Genomic DNA, 16,029 nt, shown 5'->3' on the forward strand with positions numbered 1-16,029 from the left:
GAGCTATAAGAGAGTCGAAGCACTGCCTCCTGTATTCTTCCGCGATTGCTATTCATTAGAGGCGTTTGTTTTCACTATAATGACAGCACGAGGGGGTTCGAATACGAACGAAGACACGGGTAGCTCCGCTCACCAGGAGAATGGTGCAGTTTAAAACAAACTCATCCCTGTGAACGTCATCGACAGCTGGCAGAGTTTCAAAACAGAACTCCTACGTCAAATGTAGGTCAGTGTAGGATGTAAACAGTAAATCAAGAAGCAGTTTGTTGGCACTCATCCTTGGTTTTCAGCTGACACAAATATCGTGTTGCTAAACAGAAAATACCTTTATGGGGAACACTTTCATTCATATGTTCTTAATGCATTTTTACATAATGAGAAAATTATTTGTATGCATTTCTAGAACGTTTTAACAGTAATCTCTTGTAGTAATGTCTCGTTCTCGCAAGGATTAGTATATATATATATACTAGTAGTACATATATATAAATATATAGTAAAAGTATTTTTATAGAGATAAATTTAATAAGGTTCTCTTCCATTCACTTTCGGTCACAAGTTGGATTTTATGTTTATTTTGTTGTGTAGTTACGTTTTTGCAGTTAAATTAGTAGTCTTTCTTCTGACTTCTTATTTGTAGTTTCATTCCTTATTTTAGTTAGTCTGGCCTTTTCTGACCTGTGTTTACCTTACTTCCTGTTTTCGTTCTCTTCTGTTTTTGTACTTGTTTTTTTATATCATTATTAAGTTGAGTGGTTTTCTGTTTGTGTGCGGTTTTCTAGTTTCTTCAAATAAAAACCCAACCTCACCGTCTTCAGACCCGAAGCTTCATGATACAAAACTTGAAAACAGTGTAATTGTTAATGCCGCTTCACACTCATGTACAGTAGATGGCGGTATTCGCCTTGAAGTTGCTTGCGATCCGCCATCATAGAAAAGAATGAAAAGAAGAAGTGGTCGGCCGAGCTGAAAACTGTGCTGCCCCCTGGAGGCTAATATGTGCCTTTAACTTACATTTAGAGTGATAGACAACAAAACCAGACACCAAATAAGCGACACTCATTCCACCGTGATGTTTCATCCTTGACTACAGAACTTTATTAAGAAAGCTCAATCGTAAAAAAAAATAACATGAAATACCAAAGAAGCCAATAGATCAAGGAAAAGAAAATACAAGCTTATTTTCTAGTGTTTACAACCATTACATGTAGGCTGATTAAGCATTTTAAAATACTGTATGAACCTAGAAAAACCCCAAGTTGAACCATAACCTTTTGCTATCTTGTGCCTTCAATTTCTGAAAGGTACAATATTTATCTTCTAAACATCCCTGAACTCGTTATTTATCTTATGAAGCTCTTCCAGACCAGAAGCAAGGTCTTTGGCTAGTTTCCGGATATTTAAGGCGAGCTGCGACGCGAGCTTTTTCTTCACCGTCTGCCCATCTTTATTGAAGTAGATTTCCATGCCGAGTGCGAAGCCATCCAGCATAACGGAAACCTTGTTGCTCTTCTCTGAATCCACGAAGCTCTCTGACCCAATAGTCAGCTGCACAGCAGAGGCTGCCTCCTTTGAAACCATCTTGTTGTTGTCCACCATATCTTTGAGAGCAGACACACCTTCGCGCTTCAGCAGGTCCATCCCCTCGTTAATGAACTTCAGGCTTGTTAGGATTTCTTCATAAGCCTCTTTGAACTCCTGAAGGGTCCTCTCAATTTTCTTTTTGTCTTGATTTAGATTAGCCTGGAAAAAACCCCCAGATGTTAGAAGTTCAGAAATTGTGTTTGTTGCACTAAAAATAATTCTGATATTTATTTACTTCCCTTTATTCGCTACACTTTATTAACTAGCAACACTGTTGTAGGTAAAGGTCATTCTGTGAGTGGAGCATGTTCAACAACAGTAACGCAAAAGAAGCTAATGACTGGAACATTGAGATTAAGGAAAAGATTTGGGGAAATGTGAGTTAGCTGAAACTATTAAATAATTTACTAATCACAATGCAACTGCAGGATTTTCTAACACTCTGGGAATTTAGTGAAAGTATAAACAAAGTCCTGAGTAAGCGTTTTCATGTTACCTTGTTTGCGATGGCTGCTGACGCCCCAGTGACGCCGCCAGCTGCAGCCACTCCGGCCCCAACAACGGTCAGGGCCAGTGAGGCTCCCGCTGTGAAAGGGGCCAGGATCACCCCGGCGGCAGCTGCCACTCCTCCTGCTGCTGTTGATGCTCCTCCAGTGATGCCAGCGATCTTCGTTCCCTTTGAAACCTGAAAGCATTATCGTTCTCACGTGATGCAATGAACTCAGCTCGGCCAAACGTCAACAGACTTATTGTATTGTGTAACATTACCTTGTCCAAGTTGTCAGCGATGCTACGTAGTTCTGAGATGAGCACTTTAAGTTTCCCATCATGTGTGGACATTAGTTGGATGTAACTCTGGATTGCTTTGTACAGATGCCCAGCTTTAACATTGATGTCCCTGGAACATTACAAGAAGATCTGACTAGTTTGAACATGTTCAGTACAGAAAGATGGGCGTTAAAACATTTGAACCATTGAGAATATAGACACTGGATATATAAGTATAAGATACTAAATTTGGTAGGGGGTTACAACCAAAACTTGTAAATAGTCTTAAATAAAAAGCAGCAATTAGATGAGAACCTGTTCTATGTTCCATCCAATACACATCCATTCCTGGATGTGTATTTTGGGGGTTCTTCTGTTCATCAATTCATCACAGGGCAATACAGAAACACACCAACATGCAGCCACACACTCATAGCCAAGGAGAATCAGCCAGTCAACCTAACAGTCATGTTTGTGGACTGCAGTAGGAAGCTGGAGTACCAGGAGAGAGAGAACCCACATACGAGGCTTTTGAATCTAGGCAATTCTTGCCACGAGGGAACGGCGCTACCAGCTGCTCTGTTATTTTCTGTCATTTATTCTAGAAATATTCCACCTGTAATAGAACACGAGATGCAATAATCTACTTACTGTTCGATGGGTAATTGTTTAAGTTTGAGGTTCTTCAAAACGTCGTCCAATGCTGCAAATGAACAAAAAACACTTCAGGTTAGGTTTGCCCCTTCTTCTTTGTATGCTTCAACAATCTGAACCTCTGTTTTTTAGCCAGTAGAAAGTTGCAACTACTAGTATTTGTTTATTTCTCTTAATAATTTTAATTGGTAGAGTATTTGATTAGTTACTGAAACAAACAGACATGCTTAAATCCCCTCTATAGATTGTACCTGAAAGTTTTATATTCTGCCTTGTTTTTATTGATAATGAGCATGATACCCTTTTGGTTCAGTAGTATGATTGCCTACTAAACCAAAAGAACTAAAAACAACGTCGCTGTTGATACATTTCATACTGGACTCACATAAAAACTGTTCTTTTAAGTAGACTTTGAGCAGATTACAGAAGGTTTATTTTGAATAATTGGTTTTGATTTGTCCCCACGGCGAGTGCAAACCGGTCCCTGCGTAGTACAAAATGTCAATTGCTTTTATATCTGAAAATGTAGGATATGAAAACAGAAAAATGGCAAAACTGGTGAAGGGACAAAATGGCTGGCACCTCAACAAAATGATTTCATTTTACATTGGACGGTAAATGATTTCAGTCATTTCACTCACGTGTCATTGGCTTGCAGGAAATCGATGAGTCGTCCTGCATACAGACAGAGTTACAGCAAAACGTCAAAGCTCCGTTTGGAGGATCTACTGAAACACTGAAGGATCTACTGAAGTTGAAAATACTCACCTGTTTTATAATTTTCCTTGTGGCCTGTTCGCTCGCTGGCCTGATCACCAATGGAGGACGTTGTTGGTAATGGTCGTTAAAAGTCTAGCAAAAAAATGAACAGTCAAGTTTTACGATTGAGTCGGTTCTTGCCATTAAGTTTGTTGTACTCTCACAACAAAACTTCTTACAAAGCTTCTAAACCTTTTCAGCACACACACACTTAGCTCATGTACCTCCATATGCACCTGGAAAGGCCATGTGTTGTGATAGCTTTTCTAAAACGTAATAACTTCCACATGGAGTTGTTGGTTTTGGAAACAAAACCAACAACTCAGCACAACTCAATAAACATAAAAACAAAAAACAAAACATATACCTTGACTAGGTCTCTGACATTCATGGTTTGGTCTTGTTCAGCGCATTGTCCTCTGACATTCGCCCGTGAGATCACCGGTGGAGGAGTGGAGTCCCCCGAACCGTCCTGTGTTGACGACACACAAAAACACGAATGTCACGAATGGTTAAAGAATTTCATTCCAAAGATTTTTAATAATGACTCGCACTACTGCATAGAAGTATGAATTTAAAGATTTCTTCTCTTTCAAACCTCAGAGGGAGGAGGGTCACATCTCAGCCACTCTTCATCAACGGCTCGTGAGCTTATCTTCCTCTGAAGAGAAACAGGAGACTGCAAACGGTAAGGCCAAGTTTATTTGTACAGTCCCATTCATAAAATGAAGTGATTTACAGGATCAAAAATACAAAATAAACAAAAATAAATGAAAAGGAAAATACAATGAAAGTAAGAAGGACATTTAAAGAGGTCATGAAAGGAAACTTTCACGTTTGAAGTAAGAACAAATAAATGACACATCATGGAAATCAACAGATAAAATAATCTACTGCCCTTCCGGGTATGTTAGGGTAAACAAAATTCATGATTTAAATGGGTCCACAGTTTCTGCACATCTCAGGGTGCATTCGCATCAGCCTTTTAGTCCGCTTTAATTGAACTCTAGTTCGTTTGCCAAGAATGTCTGGTTTGTTAGGGGGATGGTGTGAATCCGCAATCCAACTCTGGTCCGCCTAAAAACCCAATTCTCAGTTCTGTTGAAGTGAACTCTGTTTGGGTTCGAAATGTTTTAGTGGCGGCCTGGCCGGCAGCGGAGGAGGTCGGGGCTTAAAGATAACCTTATCCACATTTGAAGAAAAAAAAAAAAAGGTATTCTCCACACCAGTCAAATAATACAAATATTTCTAAAAAAAAAAGCAAAAAACCCCCCCAAAAAACTGTATACCTGGACTTGCTCTCTGATCTTTTCATGTTGTTCAGAATATTGTCTTCTGACATTCATGCGCAAGGGCACCGGTTGAGGAGTGGAGTCCTCCGAACCGTTCTGAGTTGACAACACACAAAAACAAACGCCACCTTGTCGGTTAAAGACTTTTAGCAATGCATCAACTATCAACATTCGTGGTAATGATCCACAGTGCTGCATCGGAGTATGAATTTAAAGATTTCTCAAACCTGAGACTGAGGAGGAGCGGAGTCACATTTCAGCCAGTCGTCATCGAAGGATTGTGTGTGAAGGCGTATCTTCCTCGGTAGAGGAACAGGAGGCTGCAAATGGCAAGGCGTGGCAGGTAAGCTACGATGAACAAAAATCCTGATTTAAACAGACCCTAAACAAATGTGGCCCAATAATGAAGCCCTGAGGAACCCCACCTTCTCTTTGATCATTCAAATTTAGAACTGGTAGATGTTAACAGTAGTGCCAGTCATGAAGATCTAAACCAGTTTAGAACAATACAAGGAAATTCTTCCAGGTTTTCCACCTGTTCAGTCATAATGTTATGATCGAGTGAAGATATAAAACCTTTATGACAAAAAGGACATTCTAGGTAAGTGTTTGTGTTAATTCTTTTCCTGTTAAGAACCATGACTGGATTAGGCCTCCATGGAAATAAGCCGCAGAAGAGCGCACCGTTAATTGGAGCCTTTAATTGTCTGCTGTGTAACCCATGACAATGTTCCAAGTTTTACAAATAAATTATTTGCAAAGGCCAATTTATTTATTCAGTGGACGTAATCAAATGCAGTTACATGAGCGCTTGGAAAGCGGTTTCTCAACTTGCTTTCAACATTTTTGCGAGTAGATTACGGAGTTGAAAACAAGTCCGAAGCCTTTCACAAAACATATTCAAGCGTGTCGTGGAACGTTTAAAGACCAACGGACAGCAGAAACAATCCTGCACGGCTTGTCCAACAAGATTCACTGTCTAGCTGGTGCAGATTTAATACTTTCACTTTTAGTTTCAAACACTTCTTAGAAGGTTTCGTAAGATAAACATAGTTATCAATTTATTATTATTTTGTTTACAGTAACAAATGGCTGGAGCAGTTCAGTGTGAAAATCTGCTGGGTTTAAAAATGAGTTCAGAATTATGATTATTACATAAACACTTCATGTTTATGAAAAAGTTAGATGTTCTTACAACGTGTGATGAAAGGTGACATTAAAAGCCTTCTTAACTCTCAAAACATGCGTAATAAATGTTGCTTTGAACATTTTGGTATGGGACGTATTTATTTTCACCATCACATTTTTTGTTCAATTTTTTTTGTGCAAAGGTTTTTTTTGTTTTCTGAGTAGGACATGGTGTAGTATTCAAATATTTAAATATCATATTCTGATTTACATAAGAAACCTTTAAAAGTATAGCTTTAAAGCAAAAGAATAACTTTTAGCCAAACGGTTTCTGAGATCATGTGTATATGAAAAAATTTTCACAAAATTTAAAGCTGGATCAAAGCAGATCTAGAATTAATTTTAATCACCTTCAAAGCTTTAAAAGCTCCGGTAGGTTTTTTTCTTTTTTTTGACTTTTACTCTCGTTCAAATTCTTGAAAAAATAAAATTCTCTCACCTGCTCCATGGTGCAGCCTGCAGGATCCTGTTGCTCTGAGTTAAAAATGATTGTGGCTCATGTGGGGACATTTGACGTATAACAATGTAACATTTTAACAGATTAAAGGGCGTGACAAAAGAAACAAAACGCCTCTCTTGGCTCTGAGTGACTGAACGTATCCACACAGTCTCATGTAATCCTGTAGTGATCTGAACCACAAGCTGAGAAACTGTGGAACTGGAAAAGACCCGTCTGAACATCCATTTCAAGTTTCTTTTTTTTTTACATCTCTGAGTTGTTTATCCAGATTTTATTTTAGAAAGGTAGCATAAGAAAATGCAGTTCTTTACAACATTCACAGATTCAAGTTTTCTGGAATGTTAGGAATGTAGCAGCTGAGCTTCTAGTGAGCCAAAATCAACGGTATGGAGTCCGAAACAAACATTTTCTATGTGAGGGAAAACAAATCAAAGTTTCTTAAAGTTATTATGAATTTTTCTCATTGTCTCATCAAACATTTGGCTAACCTGATTCTGTATCTGTTCGGATGACCATCCGACTTATTTTATTTGTTACAATGCTATGGTAGGATTGATTTTGTTAGCATCTCCCGATACAAAGGTGGTAATTGTTCTGGTATGTAGTGAGTTGTACTGTTTATACAACTGCTTGTATAAACAGTACAGTACAGGCTTTTGCTTCAACAGTTCATATGTTCAGTTTAGGGCTGTTGTAAATGAATATTTTAGTAATCAAGTAATCTATCGATTATTCTTACAATTAATTGGATAAAACAAAAAGATAAAACATTGGTAAAATGTCTGTAGTCCAGCTTTTCGTTTATGTATTCATCTTCAGTCAGTCTAATAGATGAACTCTCACCTTGCCCAAACATTTACAGCTTCTGTGTTCATGTTAGAGACGGGATTTGACTCCGTCGTTCGTCACACACAGAAACTCATCTACCAGTTATGTACCGTCACGATGAGCTCCGCCACCCATTTGTTGCAACCGGAGTGATATGGAATAAATTTTCCTGTTCGTCCATAAAGCTACACTTAGGTTAACTATGTAATGTGCAGCTGCCCGCAGTGTTCAGTCTATCCGCCCACCTGTATAAATACACCTGCAGCGCTCTTCGCTGTTCGCTCTGAACCGCCACCAGGCAGCAGCTCAGGGAGGAGAAAAGCTGCCGTACTCCAGGCATTGTGCCAGTCATTTTAAGGATGCTTATTGGTTCCCCGAAAAACAATAAAAGCCCAGATATTATCATCAATCAATAAAATCCTCCCAGGCCGAACTTGAAAACTGGAGGTTATGCTGCTAACACTTAGCTTTCGTCAACAACTCAGGTGGAATTGAGAACTCTGCTCAATGCAATAACCCGGCCGGAAAACGGTGTGTTAAATAATAAAATATAACTTAAAGCTTTGAGGCCGATGAATTTTCCTCGAGAAATTTTAATAATCGAGGTACTCAAATCAGTCCAGGAATCGTTTCAGCCTTAGTTCAGTTTTGTTGTTCAGTTAAAGTTTGAGTCTGCAACTTTAATCAGATGCACAATACATCCATCCATCCATCCATTTTCTGTTCACCCTTTGTCCCTAATGGGGTCGGGAGGGTTGCTGGTGCCCATCTCCAGCTACGTTCCGGGCGAGAGGCGGGGTACACCCTGGACAGGTCGCCAGTCTGTCGCAGGGCAACACAGAGACATACAGGACAAACAACCATGCACACACACACTCACACCTAGGGAGAATTTAGAGAAACCAATTGACCTGACAGTCATGTTTTTGGACTGTGGGAGGAAGCCGGAGTACCCGGAGAGAACCCACGCATGCACAGGGAGAACATGCAAACTCCATGCAGAAAGACCCTGGCCGGGAATCGAACCCAGGACCTTCTTGCTGCAAGGCAACAGTGCTACCAACTGCGCCACTGTGCAGCCCACACAATACAGAGGTATAAATAAATATAAATACTTCACATTGTAATTTTGTGTCAAGTATTTGAACTCAAACATGTTTTCTTTTCTTCATCATTTTTTAATTAGAAAATCATAATGTGCACAAATCATCCACTACTGTTTTCCAAAGGAAGTTTTGAAATATGATCTAATAAACGTGTACACCCCACCTCTAAATAGGGAGGGTGTATTACTGTTTCGGCAATAAAAGTATTTCTGTGGATTGCAGTGGAACCAAATTCTAGTACAGTCTCACTGAAAAATCCACTTTGATCCACACAACACAGTCCGGTTGCTTTCTCCGTGGTTTGTGTCCTTTTTTAATTAATTTTTTAATGTTTCCCCTCAGAGTTGGTGTCATTTCTTTTCCTCCACAGTCCTGCCAAAGTATTCCCTCTGGAACCGCTGGAACTCCTCCTCCGTGAACACCGACTGAGCCTCCCTGGACTTTTTCACAGGTTCGTTTGGGCGATTTCTTGACTGCCTCCCTCTGCTGTGCCTCAAAATCTGAGTCACACCAAAAGAAGGAAAAAAGAATCAATCGTATGCGCATGTCATCAAATGTCACGGTTTCTTTATTTATGTGAAAGAGTACTGAAAACACTAACAGTATGGCTTTGATTTATTGTACATTTATTCAGTTTTCTTATAAAGTGCTTTAAAATGACAGTTGTTTTCAATTTTTCAATAAATAAACTAAGCTGAAGAAATAATAAAGGAATCAGTGTCTGACTTATTTTGGCCATAAACATGATTTTCAGGACATGAATGATTCCTGTGATAATTTAATCTGATATTTCAGCATCATTTGGTTAATTTTTGTTTATGTGCATTTTTTTTAGTGATGGATTAAAAAGCTAGCAGAGTGATAAGTGAGAAATAACTTGTCATTACCTTCTTTGCATCAAAGGCTTCTGCTTTGCCTGTTGTTTCCAAAAAGTACTTCAGATTGGCGCTCAGCTGGCTCTTTGGTTGGTTTTTCCTAAAATCCTCTGCAAGAATACAAAAAAATATATAATTTAAACCTCTTCTTTTTACATAGTACCATAAAGATATGGTGGATATAGAATGTAAGTAGCCAAGACAATTCTTTCCTCCACGGTGTTTGAGACGCATCTGACCAGTTGTGTAACCTACTACAACTAATCCTGATTCTGGACACAAATGGTTAATATCAACTGAAGTATGAAAGCACGTTCTGACCCACTGCTGATCTGATCCGCTTGTCTTTGACTGTGGCCTTGCTTTTCCTGGGCCCGAGGCGGCCCTGCAGCCTCTTGACCTGTTTGGTGACCCCCTGCCGCTTGGTGCTGACCAGATCCATCACTGTGGCTGAGCTGGGGGTCTGCTTCTTCTTCGTCTTCTTCTTCTTCTTCTTCACTCGACTGCTGTCTGGAAGAAGCCACAGGAATGTCAGATTAGGATGGAGCATGTCCTCAATGTTACTAAGATTATTTAGTTCCTCGTTTGTTGGTTTTATTTAGTAAAATCAGCCACAACAAAATATTGTATACTTTTTGAAAGCATTGTGCTTTTGTCAGCTACACCACTGACTGCCCAACAGTTCAAAACACATTTTCAAAAAGGTTTTATTTCTGACTGAATACTGAATATTTAAATTAGTTTTTCATTCAAAAAAACATTAAAATAAACATAGAAACATTATTTAAAACTTAATTTCACCTAGAGAAAATTTAAAACCAGCTCTTAGCCTCAAATTAGCTCCACTGCTAATGTTAGCATCGTAACAAGCTAACAGGTTAAACTGACCTTTAATATCATCGTTCAGCAGCTCCAGGCCTCTCCTGATCAATGACGCTGACATCTTCGCCTAACAATATCTGATTTGTTGCACTGTATTCAAACTACATCTAAAGTAACCCGCTTTAAAACTACCAAACAAACATGTGAGTCCGACAGCTTCCTCGTGTGTGCTCACTGAAAGCAGCTCCCCGCACAACAGCTGATAAGCAATTAGTTCCTACCCAACAATAACAATCGCAACCATGCTAGCACAAAGTAATGCTGCTACTACTAATACGACTAATAATAATATACTATTTATTTTTTGTTGGTCTTCTCAAACGTATTATTTATTATTAAGAAATAATAAATAATACACAATAAATATAAACAAGGCAATCATTGTGGGAAGAACATTTCCGAACTTTTAAAAATGTGTTTAGGTAAAATTTTGCTATGAAGCTTTAAAAAAAAAAAAAAAATTAATGTTTTATGTTGATATAAACTGCTTCAGGGTAAATAAAGACTTTGGATAGCTGTGAACAGAAGGTGGACGCGCGCTCTGCTCTCCGCTGCTGTTACCTTTACACCTACTGCCGGGTTCAACCCTGGGCAGAGGTCCGACTCCATACCCAAGCCGACACAACAAGCGGCTCACTCTCCTCTGCCGGACCCACCATGGCGCTTCAAGCTCGAGCGCTGGTCAGCACTAAATGGCTCGCGGACGCAATAACGACTCGGGGGAAAATGCGCGTCTTGGACAGCTCGTGGTATTTGCCCAAAATGGGGAGAAACGCCAAAAGGGAGTTCAAGGAGAGGCACATCCCCGGCGCCGCGTTCTTCGACATAGACCAGTGCAGCGACAAAACCTCCCCCCTGGACCACATGCTGCCGTCGGAGAAAGTTTTCGCAGATTACGTTGGGAATTTGGGAATCGAAAACGACACGCACGTCGTGATATACGACCGCAGCGACTTCGGTGCGTTCTCGGCGCCCCGCGTTTGGTGGATGTTCCGGGTGTTCGGGCATAACGCGGTGTCTCTGCTGAACGGGGGGTTCAGGAACTGGGAACTGGAGGGTCGACCGGTTAGCCATAAGTATGTCAGACCCTCTCCCACCGAGTTCATGGCGTCCATAAAGCGCTCCTGGATTAAAACCTATGACGACCTGCTGAATAACCTGGACACCAAACAGTTCCAGGTGGTGGATGCCAGGTCCGCGGGAAGATTCCGAGGAGTGGACCCTGAGCCCAGAGACAGTGAGTATAAGATAATCCCCCAAATGACTTTCAACTCTGAGCTGTAAGGTGACCGTGACCTTCACAGTCACCTCGGCAACTCAAGACTGAAAGTCATCTCCAAGCAACTCTTCATTAAGGTTTACAGCTACAGAATTCCACTTTTAGGATGTTATTGTCATAAAATCACTTCCTCCCAATAACCAGCCAAAGCTACAAATCAGACACTTGTTTTGTTTTGTGCACTTTTCCTAAACAGAAAAGTGCAGAGCAAGGTTTATTTTTTCTTTCTTTTTGGGGTAAAAATCTCATAATGTGAACTAAAGACTTGGGCATTTGCTCAACTCTCTGCATGATGGCACAAAAGTGGCACTGCCTACTAGCTTGAACGTTTCAAATGGTGAAGTAAGGCAAGGTGGAGGCAGCAGCATCCTGTGGAGATGCCTTTCTTCACCACAAAGTTGAAATGACCAGAGTTAAAGATGGAGTATGTAACTTTTATAAAAATAAAAACTGTTTTACTTATTTATTTAGACTGTCACCATGTTGTGACATATTATACCGTCATGTCGTGACGGTATAATATGAGCTGGATAATCTGTGAAAAGGTCAATCTCCTCCCTGATTATTACTTTTACGCAAAAAATCAATGACGTAAACGCTGATAGAGACGTGTAGTTGTTGCAGAAGGTGCTTCTGTCGACTCGCAGGGGTCGAACATAAATTCTCACTGTGCTTTTCAAATGTTTGTTCTGGAAAACATTTAGAAATAATTTTAAACTGTGCATCATTTCACAACTCTTTGTTACTTCATGTTGGTGTAACCACACACAATCAAAATAAAGTAGATGGAAAGTTGCATTAATAAATCGAGAAACATGAGAAAAGTTTAAGAACTTTGAGCTAGCATTTCTAAAAATGTTGAATTTGTTTTGTTTTTTTGTGCTGAAATTCAACATTTTAGTGTTTTCTTCACATGAATGAAAGCGTTTTGGAAGAATTAGCCATCATAAGAGGATAAAAGTATTGTGTTACCTTTTTTACGTGTGGCTTGTCAGACAGCTTCTGTGTTTAGGGAGATGTGTTGGTTTTCAGTCCTCTGGGTGGAAGTCGAGTGACCACTCTAAAGGTTTTTGTTTCACACAGGAACACCAGGGACTGGATAACGTTTTGAGTTTTTGCATACATCACTTAAAATGCTTTCTACTGCAAAAATACCTTAAATTACACCATCAGATGGAATGCTTTGCAAGGTCAAAATTAGGAAACCCCTAAAAATCTACGTCAAACAATAATAGACATGTAAACAATTGAGTCCAACAGGTATCGGAATCAACATAAAAAATATTAGACCAGTGCATTTCTTTGAGGTAAAGGAAGGAAAGAAATAAAACACTAACATGGAGGTGGAGAACTGGGTTGCAGATTGGTATCGTGGAGTATTGACCAAGGGCCTTCTGTGTATCCGGTGTGACCTCATATGAACTAGGAAAGACTTGAGTCACTTAAATGTCATTGAGAAAGTGGAAGAAACGTTAAGTAAAAAAAAGAGGAAGTGACTCAGTCAGATGTGTCCTCTTTCTAGTTAACTTTTTACTGAAATGTGCATAATATGACGTTCATGTCAAAACTTACACCACTTTAACTACCATGATACTTAAACAATTAGTGGGGCTTTCCACAAACTGTTTTCAGAAACGGACAAGAATGAACTCAGAGGACTGCTGCACGTTTACTTAATGTGTGAACTGTCTAGTGTGTTCATTAAAATGACTGGTTATTATTATTCAGTTGCCTGTTCATAATTAAACCTTCACAATTGAGCTGCACAGTCACACTAATAATTGTAACATCATTGTGTTTGATAGGAAAATCACAAAGGGCTGCAGTATTTTACAGGCTGTTATATATCATGTGCTAAAGGTTCTCACTCTGCATGCTAATCACATAATTGGCTAATTGGATGGACTCTAAGCACTTGATGTCCACACCTGGTGTAGATTATTGCGTCTGAGGTGCTGAAGTTCAACAACAGCGGTAGAAAAGAAAGCAAAGAGGAAGACGAATGTGTGATGGTTTACAGTAATAGTCATGTGAAAAAAAAATGCATAAACTCCTAAAAAATGATCATATATTGATGTATGATCGTTCTTTAGATGTTTTGGGGAAATAATCTGATAGAAATAACTTGACCTTTCTTGTAAAAGAAAAGTCAACACTGGCAGTAGTGTTGTAGAAGTTAGAAATACTGCCACCTACAGGTGGTAGTTAGCAGGCACTTAAACCCAATGTTATTGGCCATCTTTGTGGGAAAAAATCCCACAATTATGTATTAGCACAAAAAAATGCAGGGATCTGTTGATTTTGTGTAAATGCTGTGTTGCAATACTGTGTTTTCTGTCTTTTTAAATGTCATAAAACGCCTCTTACTTTTAGCTCTTAGGAACTATCTCTAATCAATAAACAATTCCATTCCATAATTATCTCTCTCCTTTCCGTTTCACAGACACTGAGCCCGGCCACATCCCTGGTTCCGCCAGCATTCCCTTTCAGTCCTGCCTGTCCGAGTCCGGACACTTCCTGCCCAAGGAGAACCTCCGGGAGCTCTTCGTCCGAGCCGGAGTGGACCTCAGCCGCCCCGTGTGCGTGTCGTGCGGCTCCGGCGTGACGGCGTGCGTCCTGGCGCTGGCGGCCCACGAGTGCGGACACTCTGAGGTGTCCTTGTATGACGGGGCGTGGTCGGAGTGGTACACCCGTGCCGTTCCCGAGCACGTCATATCCGAAGGCCGGGGGAAGCACTTGTGATCGGCCGAGAAGACGTAGCGTGGGACTAGATGACGAGAACCTCGTTCAGCACCTCAAGTTACAAAGTTACAGCCAGCCAGGAATCTGGCATGGAAAGAATCAGCCTTCAATTTCTAGTTTAACGTTACAAAGAAGGTTTTTCATCGGCTCTTAAACGGACACTATGCCACCTTTATTTAATCCATGAGTACACAGACGTATTTACACATGGATGATTCAGCTCAGATAACTACATCCTGTTTTTGTTCATCTTGTGCAAATATATCACATGTTTTATTGTAACTTATATCCAAAAATGGGACAGATACTTTTCATCCAATGTGTGTACTATTAAAGACAAAGCACCATATGAACACTAAAAGTTTTTACTCAGTGTGTTTACAGTTGGAACGGTCATTTTTTAAATAAAGTTTGGGTTTGCTTTCAGCCGTCTCCTCTGTGTGTTCAACACTGAATGTGTGTTTGGATGTTACCCAACCTTTGGCCCCGTAGAAAACACACAGCACTGATCCAGAGTTTAGATTGCATCGTTTGCTAAAACGATGAGCTGAGTCGATGAACTTCTGACCTATGACCTGTTCTTTCTAAATGCTGTTTTGTGCACACGATCGCATTCTGATCATGGAGCATATTTTCCAGTAAGAAATATGCTCATTGCACAACAAAGAAGAAAATAAACAGCATCAAACCGACTTTTAAACAGCAAATCCAGAACTTTCCTGGATTTGCTATAATATGCTGTTTTTATCAAATTTCATTGAAATCAGAATATCAAAATCAAAGCAACTGTCCCTGCCGCCTGTTTGACGCTGTGAAGCTCACAGGAAATTAACAGCATCCATCGCTATGACGAGAGAAGGGCCGAGCCGTTAATACTGATCCGATATTTGGAAGTGTGGCCAACATGGACTGAATGACTTCATCCACTTTCTCCGCTGCCAGGGCCATGAAACTACAGACTACAGTTCTAAAACTGCACAGAAAATCAACATCATCGTTCACAACATGTCCTTCCGTTCGCTGACTGACCCGCTTGAAATTCGGCTGGAGAAATCCACTTCAGTGGGAGTTGGATGAACAACTCCCATTGTTTATTCACTGGAGGGAGATGAGAATCCACAGGAAATGCTTTGGAAGGCTGGAAGTGGAAGGAAGCAGTAGAAAGTCTGAACGACTGGAGTTAAGGTATTCATGCACTACAATGAAGAACAATGCTGTGAATTTCTGTGGACTTTTGGTAAAAATATTCTGGATTTGATTAGTGACACACTATCATTTGTTCTCTCTTTTCGCCTCAAAGGTAACTTTCTTCACAGATGTGATTGTAGTCACATGAGAGGAGGCTCCTTACAGCCCAGCGCTGTAGTCATAAGTTTAAGATATAGGTTTAGATCTGCACCATTTATTTTATTGGGAAACAAACATTAAAATTTGCCTCAATCATTCTTTTCCTGCATCATACTCCTAAAGCACTAAGGTTATAATTTTCCACATTAGAAAACTCGAGTTACTTAGAAACTGAGTCGACACAGACGATAAACTTCACACTGCTTCAGAGAAAAACTCACTTCATTAAATAGTCATAAGGAAGCGTGTGTGTGTCCCTCTTCCT

General features: G+C 40.0%; 3 protein-coding genes across 4 annotated transcripts; 1 reads left to right on the forward strand and 2 right to left on the reverse strand.

Annotated features, from left to right (window-relative positions):
• Positions 1 to 1,070: 1,070 nt before the first annotated feature.
• Positions 1,071 to 6,852, reverse strand: LOC114144039 (apolipoprotein L3-like). Of its 2 annotated transcripts, none has more exons than XM_028016491.1 (11): positions 6,685 to 6,852; positions 5,285 to 5,377; positions 5,055 to 5,153; positions 4,364 to 4,426; positions 4,133 to 4,237; positions 3,775 to 3,858; positions 3,648 to 3,681; positions 3,004 to 3,055; positions 2,353 to 2,482; positions 2,081 to 2,269; positions 1,071 to 1,743 (listed from the first exon to the last, which is right to left on the reverse strand). In XM_028016491.1, the coding sequence occupies exons 1-11, from the start codon at positions 6,691 to 6,693 to the stop codon at positions 1,321 to 1,323; spliced, it is 1,281 nt and encodes a 426-aa protein (XP_027872292.1). In that variant the 5' UTR covers positions 6,694 to 6,852; the 3' UTR covers positions 1,071 to 1,320. The 2 variants fall into 2 exon arrangements, with proteins under 2 accessions (XP_027872292.1, XP_027872291.1); XM_028016490.1 differs by having other exon boundaries at positions 4,364 to 4,444.
• Positions 6,853 to 8,690: 1,838 nt separating this feature from the next.
• On the reverse strand, positions 8,691 to 10,607 carry rps19bp1 (ribosomal protein S19 binding protein 1). The gene is made up of 4 exons (XM_028018037.1): positions 10,403 to 10,607; positions 9,836 to 10,024; positions 9,527 to 9,624; positions 8,691 to 9,139 (listed from the first exon to the last, which is right to left on the reverse strand). The coding sequence occupies exons 1-4, from the start codon at positions 10,455 to 10,457 to the stop codon at positions 8,990 to 8,992; spliced, it is 492 nt and encodes a 163-aa protein (XP_027873838.1). The 5' UTR covers positions 10,458 to 10,607; the 3' UTR covers positions 8,691 to 8,989.
• A 352-nt stretch (positions 10,608 to 10,959) lies between these two features.
• LOC114144830 (3-mercaptopyruvate sulfurtransferase-like) lies at positions 10,960 to 14,843 on the forward strand. Its single transcript, XM_028018036.1, has 2 exons — positions 10,960 to 11,633; positions 14,119 to 14,843. The coding sequence occupies exons 1-2, from the start codon at positions 11,054 to 11,056 to the stop codon at positions 14,415 to 14,417; spliced, it is 879 nt and encodes a 292-aa protein (XP_027873837.1). The 5' UTR covers positions 10,960 to 11,053; the 3' UTR covers positions 14,418 to 14,843.
• Positions 14,844 to 16,029: the final 1,186 nt, after the last annotated feature.

Source organism: Xiphophorus couchianus, chromosome 5 (assembly GCF_001444195.1).
Source record: "Xiphophorus couchianus chromosome 5, X_couchianus-1.0, whole genome shotgun sequence".
NCBI lineage: Eukaryota > Metazoa > Chordata > Actinopteri > Cyprinodontiformes > Poeciliidae > Xiphophorus > Xiphophorus couchianus.